General features: G+C 37.9%; 1 protein-coding gene across 5 annotated transcripts in view; it reads right to left on the reverse strand.

The window, feature by feature from the left end:
• Positions 1-9756, reverse strand: part of LOC105829602 — a 26127-nt gene extending 16371 nt beyond the window's left edge. Inside the window, exons 1-4 of one of the 5 annotated variants that reach the window (XM_012668604.3) lie at positions 8982-9594; positions 6992-7105; positions 3513-3614; positions 1423-1857 (exon numbers count right to left, since the gene is read on the reverse strand). In XM_012668604.3, coding sequence (XP_012524058.1) covers positions 1456-1857; positions 3513-3614; positions 6992-7105; positions 8982-9005 — 642 coding nt within the window. In that variant the 5' untranslated portion in view covers positions 9006-9594 and the 3' untranslated portion in view covers positions 1423-1455. The other 4 variants (XM_012668606.3, XM_012668603.3, XM_012668602.2 and 1 more) reach the window with 4 other exon arrangements.
• Positions 9757-11749: the final 1993 nt, after the last annotated feature.

Here is an 11749-nt window from a genome sequence, read left to right on the forward strand (position 1 = left end):
ATGACGTAAATGACTTCCGTTGCATAAATTTCATTACTTTCTCGATTGGGATTTTTCGTGCACTGTAACTAAAGCAAGTATGATTGATATTATATTTACATTCTGAAATCTTTTAGAGTAGCTACATAAATTAGAATTTAATGTGAAAATGTCAAAACAAATTACATGCCAATTATAAATGAATAATACAGATATGCTACGAAGTTTATAACATGCAAGAGTCAATAAGCGACACGGACAACATTAATAACAATTTGTAAAAGATGACTTCTACTAAGTATGTTATTTATGTTAGACACTATTTTTTTCTCGGTATCGTTAATGATTCATCGAACAAAAAGCATAGTATTGGATTATTAATGAAAATTTGCAAGTGTTATGTGAGTTTTATGCCTCTACAATAATATCTTGGAGATATTATGTAATACATGTATTGTAAGTAAGATATTTTTCAAGCTAAATATAATCACGATAGAATGATTTAACCTGCGACAGCTAATGACTAAGAAATAATTAGCATACTAAAATGAGAGATGAAAGGTACAGAACAAAGAGTCAAAGAAAATTGCTTGGAAATTGTGATTTGAGATAAACTTGGAAAATATGATGAAAAAAAATCTAACAGATGAAATCTCAGCATGATAAAAAAAAGAAATATGCAAGAAGGTAAAAGTTAAAGTCTGATTTTTAATTTATATGTCAGAATTAAATGACAAAAAAGAGTTTTTTAGCTAGGCACAGAGCACAGAAGTTTCTGAATAAGCTGTAAACGTGTGTGTGTGTGTGTGTGTGTGTGTGTGTGTGTGTGTGTGTGTGTGTGTGTGTGTGTGTGTGTGTGTGTGTGTGTGTGTGTGTGTGTGTGTGTGTGTGTGTGTGTGTGTGTGTGTGTGTGTGTGTGTGTGTGTGTGTGTGTGTGTGTGTGTGTGTGTGTGTGTGTGTGTGTGTGTGTGTGTGTGTGTGTGTGTGTGTGTAGAATGAAGAGAGAAACACAACATATAATTGAAACAATAAGATAAACTCCCAGAATCCCAGTAGAATAAAATTTTTCGATGAATTCTGTAATTCCGATGGAGCAAGATCACAATAATGACGGCATAAAAAGCTGCCGGTACAACATTATTAATCGATTAATGGCTGGATAAATAGCAGACACGAGAACGAAAAAAACAGTTAGCAGTGTGACGAAAACGTGCGCAACCGCGGCAGTCCTGGTTGCGCGGTAACTTAGCGGTTCATTAGATCCTTCGAGAGGCTGAGCGGTCGATCGATTCGTTTTCCTCGATTCGATTCTCGTTTTCTCGAGTACCCAGTGAGTAATTAGCATACAAAGTAGACAACGCGCGCCGCAGCAGTCTTGAATGCGCGGTAAGGCATTCTGCAAGACATTCTGCATTTCTCATGAGGATTCCTCAAGGTCATGACCTCGAAAGTTTTACCGAGCTGTTGATCAAACGGTCACTGCGTAGTGGTGACCTCGTTTTCTAATAATGATGGCGTTATTGTTGTTGTAGTAGTAATCGATGTAGAGTCAATGTTGTCTCTGCTTTCTTCCACCGAGGATGATGTGGACGAAGAGGAGCTGGACTCTACCTCCTCGTCAGGCGGAAATGTCGGCAAGGAGATCAATAGCCTCGAGCTGTTCGAGGATGACGACGATTCGGTATCCTCCTCCTCATCATCATCGAAGGGCGACTTGCCCTCTACGCTTGTGCCGTCGTTGCTCCTCTCGACACCCGGGGCATTGTCACCACCGGCGCCGCCGCCGCCGCCGCCACCGCCGAGAACATTGCGGAGGATAACCGGACCAAGGACGCGAATGATTTCCCCGATAATAGAGTTGACTTTTTCTTCGATTCTCTAGAAAACAATAGGTCTTAGCTGAAGAGCCTCGCAACGTGGCAATTTATTCGATCCGTCCCTTCTTTTTTTACTCGGGCTTCAAGACATCGTTTTGTTTTGCTTTGCGTAATCGATGGATGATATGATATCGATCCATGCCAGTGATCGTTGAGATCCTTTTATCTATGAATGATGTGGACTTTAGTCTGTTTGAAGATTTTTTTTTTTTTTCCAAATCAAATGTCCGTCTAACAATAAATATTCGTGTGATTGGTCGATGCTGTGCTTAAGTGGTGATTTGTTATTTCTTAACCGCATTAACTCTCATTACCGGGGATTTCTTTCAAAGACGCTACAAATTATAGGAAATTAGGTACTCGCCGTTCTTACGTAATACTCTGCGCTCAGAGTGACGTGGGTAGCTTTCAGTAAGATTTTTACAATTCAATTTTAAATACAAAGAGAGAATTATAAACACTGATTCTCGTTGAAAAATGCAGTTATTCTGTAACCCGAGAGGGGACCCACTGTATCCGTTTCGTGCGACCATCGTCAATTGTCATGCGTTCGTCCGATCGTTCGGAGGACCGCAATGAATAACCGGAGAAATTTCGACATTCCTCCGCGAGTACTCCGTCTTTCCGTTACGCGCAAACGACTCCGTGGCGGTTAATGCGGGATAACTAACTCACGCATATTCTGCGAGGTACGTTATTAAATCAATCGCCATTGTTGTGCACGTGCATGCACATGCAACCGCATGAAAGAGTAGTCGGCGTCGAAGGCGCCATTTTTTAACGAGACAAAAAATCGCACAGTGTATTATTAGTCAAATTAGGAAGTTATTGGTGAACAATTCAATGGGCAGCGCACAGGCCAGAAAGGAGTTTCACACGCAAGAAAGAAACTTTCCCGAGAATGTTTAAGTTTTTCTACAGGTGAGGACCTCTCCTCTTGTTCCACAAACGCGATATTACTACGCAATTTTTTATTCGGAATAATGGAACTTCCCCCTAATAATATTACAAATCTGAAAATTTTCATTGTACATACAACTGATTGCACGAGATTGAGCGGGGATTAAATAAAAAAAGAGTGAAAGGAAAACTAAAAAAAATCTCATATAGCTAACAGTGGGAATCGACAGAGACGCAATTATTCTTTTTGCACGCGCGAGCAACATGATATAAATCACTTCCGCTCGCTTCATGCGGAATAAACCCGAACAAGAGAGAATAAGATCGAAACAAATCGATCCGTACGTGAGCGTGCGTACGAGTAAATGAGCAAAGGGTGGTTGGCCAATGCGTTGGCCGCCTCTCAAATCGTATGCGTTACTTTCTCGGTAAGAATGTAAAGCTAAGTGCTCAGCGGTTACCGCTTCTTTAACGGCACAGAGGTCTACAAAGATTTGACGAAAACAAAGTCGTATAAAAGTCGGTGAATATCAAAAGTTTTTTTTTTTTTTAATGCGTTTTAGCCGGATCAGCGAGTCAAGGACGTCGTACTGCTCCTTGATAATGTTTGTCGAGCGAGGTATGTATTCTGCGATGATAATTTATGTACAGCCTCGCCTATTACACACGCCATTCGACGTGTGTGTGTATGTGTGTCAGTCTAGTCCTGGCCTTCTGCAGGATTTCTCTGACGTTTCGCATATCACGACTGCTCACCTGGGAAATTTCGGGGAAAAGCTGTCGTAGAATGCCGATCGTCCTTTTGCTCCTCAGGGCGGCCTCGCTGTCGGCTTCGGCCATCACCAGCCGATCAAGGGCCTGAAAGAAAGTTTCCTTGTTGGCCCTGCCATATGACAGCAATTTTGCAATTTGGATCTTTACGTGACGGCAACGATACTTTTCAGCTGGTGATCGAAGCATTATCACAATTCGATTGAGAGATACATCCATAGATCTCGAGTCCTCGAGTTCTACACGTTTATGTTACGGATTAATAAGCCGGTGTTTTGTTCAGGTAAGAAAATGCTCGTCTACTCAAAGTAAGCGGTCGCGGATTTCTATGCAGTTACGTAAGAGCTTTAAACTAGGTATGAACTGGGATCTTTCAACCTGTCTACTGGGAACATACGTCTCGCGAGAAGCGTTAAACAACAATTTACGATGATGGAAGGGATTGCCAAGGGTTTCTCTTGTTAAAATGACCTGTATGTGTGTGGGTTTTGTCAAAGTTAAAATAATACTAAGCGTACACTGAAAAAAAAAGTAATATATTCAATAAGATATGTTATTGCGGGCTGCCAATTACAGATACACTCAATACAATAATATATGCTATTACAGTATCAACATTGTACTTGCATTAATAGCAAATATTATTGTATTAAGTACTTTATGTAGTTGGCAGCCCGCAATCACATATGTTAATGGCTATATTACTTTTTTTTTCTGCGTATCTCTCTCTCTCTCTCTCTCTCTCTCTCTCTCTCTCTCTCTCTCTCTCTCTCTCTGCGTGGAGTAGCGACAAATAAGGAAGTACTTGCAATGCGTAATTTTCCCGCTCGAGCTGAAAATGGTGGAGGCTATGGAATTTTAGTGCGTCTGAGAATGTTAAGGTAATTGTGTTGTGTAACTGTTTTTCATGTTAAGTGATAGCCAAGCAAGGATCATTAACTTAGCGCCACTGAGATATTAAACAGATTTGTCGACCACTTTACTGTTTTCGCCGTGAAGACTCAGATTAGCAGATCCTCTTGTAAACGTGGATTTATGTATCGCGATTAAGATTCTTTGCATTATACACTGGTATTTTAATGGCAGCTATTATCGTTGGCGTTGATCGTCAAAACTAATTATCTCGCGTGATGAATGATACTTTCGATATTTATTTGAAAAGCAAAGATTGCGAATGTGAATACATTAGAATTACAAAATTCTGATGTTTATCTATAGTTTTAGTCAAAATTACGAAACGGTTAATATTTGGTTGTATCTATTTCATCGAAGGACAGCCATCACGAGATGTTTCGGATTGTTTCGTCTGTAATTTCATGCGTATTTTACATCAGTTTCGCATTAAATTTCGTACTGATGGAGCTAGATTGGCCAATGGGCGGCCACCGAACCTCAAATGTTGCTCAACCGGAGTATTATGGTTCACTTTCCCTCAAACCTCGTTTTACATTCATGTGATCGCCGACACTCGTATTCGTTCGTTTCAACTTTGGCCAAGAAATCTCGTTTATAAATTTGTTTCCGTGCGCTTAAAAATATCTCAGATTTTTTTTTTAAATAACTAGAAAATAAGAAGATTAATACACCATTTTCTACCCAATGACATTCGTATCTTCTTACATAACGCTTCTTATTTGTCTTACTATTTTATTTTTATTCGCCTCTTAACTTTTTATTTATTTATAATATCTAGTCTGCAATCAAACATTTAATATCGCACAATTATCCTTGCGTGTTTGGATTTTTCACAACTTTAACTAGGCCATTCGTATACTCTGTATAATTACTATATGTCTAATATATCTGCTTATCTCTAATATCACCCACGTTTTATCTCCCACGTGCCTCGTTATCTCGTGTCCCTCGACTAAGTAAGCGAAAATGCGAAATGCGTATTGCCGTACGGTGATTAGTTTGTACACAATGTTTCATATATCACACCGTGTTTGTTGAATTGCGCGTACTTGCATGTGCGCGTACACCAGCTTTCCATCGGGCGCCTATCGACCGAAGAAAGTGTCCGGTAACTCCGCCGGTGTTCGCGGCCAGTGAAAGTGTTGGGAGCGAGGACGAGAGCCGGTCGGACGACCCGGCCTTTTCGTCGGACCGTACACTTTGAGGGTTACACCGTCTATTTCTACGGTCGCATAACCGAAACATTGAACTCCTCTCGCGGTGGCGGCGACGGCGCGCGGCGGCACGCGTATCCGGAGATTATGCGCGAAATATTTTCCAAACGAATAACTTCTTTTGTGCCTGCCGTCATGTAGCCGTCCGCCCGCCGGTAGTTTTTCCACCGTTACTATATTTTCACGCACGTGAATCCCCCAGCGCGCATCGCGTGGCATTTCGAATTGTAACCGGCGGTTACGTAAATCACGGTGATTATAAATGAATTACGGTAAACGATAAGTTTAAAGTAGCCACGATAGGAAGACGCGCGAGCTCTTTGCCGGTAGTTGCTACCGATCCCCCGAAGTCGTATTACAACGTAACGGCGCGCGATCGTAACAGCAATGCCACGTTTTCGAAGAATTTAAGGCTTACAAACCGAACAACTTTCAATGATGCGTCACGGATAATACGCCAAGGGGTTTCCACGTTACAGCACGTTTTCGATACGGAAGCAGCTTAATCTTATGTAAATTTTATTAGGGCTCCACGAGCACACGAGAGCAATAAAGAAAATTTATTTCACGTTTGCGAGTTATCAACGTTGTTAAAAACAAAAATTCTTACTTGTGGTTTCGCAAAAACCGCAGTCGTAAACTATCCATCACGCGACTGCTTTTCCGAGCGTTTAGCTCATATTACTACTAGCATCCTCCACGGCATTGTTCGAGTGAAAGACTCGTTGAAAGTAAAATAGTCATCTTCGGCCATCTCGAATCGGTCGATTCTGTAAAACGGCCAAGCGTTTAACTCGCTCGCGGATCGTAACGTGACCGAACTTTCGCGGTCGGGCAGGAACATCTCGTGCTTTATCACCCTATATCGTTCAATGATTAATAGTTACGTATAATTTCTATGCGTCGATACAGAGAAATTCTCTCTGCGACATATTTTCTGCAAATCAGACTTTCACCTTAATCGAGATATTAAGGAGGAAAGAACCGAAGATAAGACCAGTAAAGAAGTGAAGATTAATGGAAGAGGTTAATGGAAAATGTTACTAGATTCAATGACACATAGTGAAAATTATTATAATCATGCGTTGTTTTATGCAGGAGTATCAATCAGCGCTAATATATTAAAATAAAGAAGTAGTAAAGATTCTGCGCTACTTTGCGCTTGAATTTCGGCCTCGAATTCTGTTAGTTGCGTGCCGTGTGTCATTCACGTTAGATAATTATTAAATGATAACGCAAGGGGAGAAGTGGTTGTTAATGCCGCGAATTAATCTCCGCAAAATAGATGGCGATGTTAAAAGAGAAAGGTACGAGATGCGCCGCTCACGTGCTTACCTCTGATCGGAGCCCGGAGTCTTCCGGAAGCGGATGCGAGCTCACTAATGCGAGGCAAAGCGTAGCCGCCAGCGTTAGAATGGTAAACCTCATCTTGATTCGTGTAGATGGATTCTGCAAAAACATGATACATTAACATACAATATTTATGAATACGGTAGCAATGCGCATCAATTATGTTATGGTGTTTTTTTCCCCTCTATCAATTTTTTATATTATAACAATAAGATGCCTAGGCTGAATGAGATCCACTTTATTTATTTTATGTGTTAAAAACTATTAAAGAGAGTCTTTTTAAAAATTTTATTAGTTAAAAAGAATGAAATTAATTAAGTAGGTCTTATTTGACTCAGGTATCTTATATGATGTTAAATAAGGCCCACTAATTTGTTTTTTTAATTCTATTAAACAGAGTTTGTAAATAAAACTCTTAACATTTTTATTAAATAAAATAAAAAAATAAAATTAATTAAGTAGGTCTCGTCTAGCTCAGATATCTTATATGGCGTTATTTAAGATCTTTATCGCGATTCGTGTATTCACGACAGTGCACGAGTTTCTTGAAAACGATCTCTTTGTATTAGATGTATCTCGCACAAACTTCTTCAGATTATCTCAAAAATATTTGTTCTAAGGTGCGCGACGTGGAAATAAATATCTGGGCACAATGCGCGCGTGTTGAAAGTGAAAGACTTTTCACGGGTCATAATTCTACTTCTCTCATGATTTTCTCACATTAAATATTATTCAGTCCCCCTCTCTTTCTCTTCTTCCCCCCCCCCTCTCTCTTTACCAGATAGATCCTCATAGACACGCAAAGTTAAGTCGCAAGGTGAAGCGGAAATCGTACACGAGGATCATGACAAGGAGGAAACGAGAAGGAGCACAGCGAGAGAGAAGAGCGAGAGAGAGAGGCACAATGACTCTCCTTTCTCGAACATGGATCCGTTCACGACTATCACTTTCGACGGAATGAAAGTGGAGAACGCTGCCGGCGTCTCTGCGGTGGCGGATGCGCGGGAGGAAAGGCGAGATAACGCGCGCATGAACTCCTTAATTAGTCGCGATTTTAATAAAACATACTTGTGTCCGACGCGTTTTATGTCCGCATTATGGATTATGTTTATTAACGCAACGCGTTTCCTTCTTCGAGCTCTGGTGGAAACTTATTTGCTCCTTGCAATCTCGCGCAAAAGCGTTGCCCGTTTTGTAACGTAAACTTAGAAAACGCCGGTTTAAAATCGATTAAGAATATGCTGGAGCACGTAGCAAAGATGGAAAAGAAATGGTAAACCGATTTAATTAATTTTGGATCGCTTAGTAAAAAAACAAAAAAAATTTGTAGAAATAATTTCATTAAACGGTACGTGTAAGGTAAAGAATTACGAAATGTCTGTCTTCGCTGAGGAACGATATGGGGGTAATTTTGAATTACATTCACTAATGTATGTCAATGCGCAAATAGCTACACGTGCATTTGGCACGCAGAGAATGGACGCATGGCGTTATAATGGCGATTAAGACGATATGGATTCAGCACACATCACTTCTACTTGGGGACGTTGTTGCAATATTCTATTTTCGAGGCCACACATTGATTAGTTTTAATTGGTATCCTTCGCGTTTTATAATCATTTTTATTGCGAAAAAGTTTATGCGTAGATGCAATTATGATATAACAAATGCATAAATTGAAAATCTTTTTCTCAGAAAAAATATGCACTCTTTTTACACGTGAGGTTGGATTTGTAATGATAATTACTCATCTGAGAGATGAACAGAAAACAAATGGAAGTTACGGCCGTTAGGTTGATAATAAAAAAATTTTTCTTTTAATTTTTTGTGCGTAATAAAAATAGAATAAATGAGATTGCAATCAAATGCAAGAGAGAACTTTTTTTTTAGAGACTTCTTGTACGAAGGAAAAAAGTCAATGTATTTGAGGTTGTGTCGAATTTGTGCAACGATTGTCGTAAGTTTTAATTTTCACCTGAAACTTGCTGTTCCAGTCCATTTCACTTTATCAGCTTTTTCCGTCCTCCTTTTTACTCTCTCTCTCTCTTTCTCTCTCTCTCTCTCTCTCTCTGTTCTCTTCTTTAAATTTGCATCAATAATCTCGTAAAGGTAAATAATATTTCTAATTTTGCATTCTTACGAAATATTACTGGTACGGAAAAGAACTCTGGTATTTTCATCAGATAAGTAATTACTAAGAAACCTGTGCGTCCAGATGGAAAGAGATTTCTCCGGAAAATTAACAGCACTTTCGTTAAATATAAAATATAACATTGTATTATGCTGCATATAAAGTATTCTCTAATTTCCTACTAAACAATAATAAGTAAATTTGCAATTTCTTCACTTTATTAATAATTATTTATATATGCATATCTTTTATTATTTATATATTCTAATTCTATTAAGACAGAAATGCTTTTCGGGTTTTATTTGTCTGCACTGCATCTTTATCAACACACGAAACAACTCAAAAGTTTCCCACTTATCACCATCTCACGCCACGTGGTCGTTCAGGAAAATCTCCACTGAAGACGAGCACACAGCAAAAAAAGTCGTTAATCGAGTTAGAAACGCGAGGTTTATGTGAACTCACCACACACAGATATTATCCGTCACACGGTCCGCCGTGAAAATCAAATTTTTTTTCTGTTTTTGGAAAAAAAAAGATTTTGTGAGGCCCTGAAGGAGCTCTCGGCGACTCCTGCTCTCTTCGGGGTTTTCTGTTACTGTCTGTGTACCGATGCTTAGTGAGCGGCTTTTATTAGAAGGAGGGGCCTGGCACCACCTCCACGCTACACTTATGTCCACGTTCTGCCTCTCGTTCTCTCCTTCTGTCGGGTCTGCCACGGGAGATCCTGAAGAAGGGATCGACTTCATATCGATAAATTTTCTTCCGATCGCCGAAACGTGGATACTCCGTCAGGATGACCGTCAGCGGAGATGCATCAGCGTGTAACGGAGCTTTCGAATGTAACAATATAATTACACTTCTGCTGTGTAGTCCAGCAAAGTTTTACATTTTAGGGAGATCTTCTTCTCCGGATAAGAATAATAGTTAACGTTTTGATTAGGTATTTTTTTCCAGCGTCTAGTATCTATCTCAAAATAAAATCTCCGTTAGAATAACGTGCGCATTGCACGTACGGACAATTAAGTAGCAAGGTTTTGCTTATCGGATTTCTCATTTACAACAATTTAAGTATTTCTCCCTTTCCCCCACCCTGGTGAAAATAATATGTCGATAAAATCAATAATTAAAGTATAAGATAGGACATGCATGTCAGAGATGTAGGTAGATAATATATCATAAGAAATGACATAAGACTGAAGCGTGAATAAAATCTTAAGTAATCGATGAATAGATAATTATAAAATAAGACTTGAGTGTCTTGGAACACTTATTTGAAACACATCTTTTGATGCATCGGTGTATTTACGTGTTGTTTAATTCGTAACTAAGGAGCTATCATATAATTATAAAAGAAGCTTTCAAATTAACGTCGTGCGATTACTATTTATCACGTTCATTCATGCGTTACTAACAATTACTTTTACTCGTATTACAAAGCGGCAAGCATCGCACAATGTGAAACTTTATTCTTTTTTTTATGAAGCAAGTCGTTAGATGTAAATTCCTATCGATTAATATAAAACGATGTCGCGATGGGTAATTATGATGCGCCACAGAAAAGCTCTTTGAAGGCATCTCTCACTTAGGTCATGAAACATCCTAACAGGTTGTATAATTTTTTAACATTTTTAACTATAAATATTGAGCGATTATTATTAACCGTTTTTATTTTTAGATTAATATTCTGTTTCTTATATGAAACAAAGGATTCTTTCTAAAATCTTCTGACTTTTCTTCAGTTATTTTATTTAGCTTGATGAAACATTTGGTTTTACATCATTTTTTATATTTTCGTAATTCATTCCTTTGTTCCTTTTAGTGAGTTTAAAATATTGGCACTTTTAATGTTAAATTTATAATATCACATTGTAATGTCTTAATTTAAATAATTTTTAATTATTCTTATAAATTTGGTTTACTTTTATTTAATATAAAATGTATCTAATGTAATTAAAACAATAAGACAATTAAACAATACTAAGTAAAAATTAATCAATGAAAACGTCAAATATAGCAAAAAAAGTTATTTATTTACTTGGCGCGAGTTGTATCTCTTGATAAGTCAAAGCGGATCTTAATGCCTAGTAATAAATTCCAAACTTTTATAAACAATTTTATTAACAGTTTAAACAATTTCAATAAAAAAATGTATTAAATTTTGCACAAATTTAATTTATTATTTTTTATTACTGGATGTTTACATTGATATGGACACTGCTTACTTTAAACAATTATATAATTACAAGAATAGATTAGGCAGATCGAAACATCTATTTGTTATAATCAAAGTTACAATATATTTCTTATTCTTACTCCAAGATTTTGTAGTGGCTCATTAGCCTCCTTTTCATTAATTTGTGATATTTCATCATTAGAACCTTACATTATACTTAATTCTTAATTAGGCTAGGTTGTTTTTTTATTTTATTGCATGTTTTGTTAAAATAACAAATTTCGATACACACGTGTGATAAAAATAAAGTGAAAGTGTTATTTAATTCAAGGAATTCGATTAAAATTGATCCTATAATATTTAACAATGAAGTAAAGCCATTCAATTGTAATGACGTTTTATCTTTTTCCTTCACATTTCATGATTCAGGGTTGAA

The sequence above is a fragment of the Monomorium pharaonis genome, chromosome 10 (genome assembly GCF_013373865.1).
Source record: "Monomorium pharaonis isolate MP-MQ-018 chromosome 10, ASM1337386v2, whole genome shotgun sequence".
Lineage (NCBI taxonomy): Eukaryota > Metazoa > Arthropoda > Insecta > Hymenoptera > Formicidae > Monomorium > Monomorium pharaonis.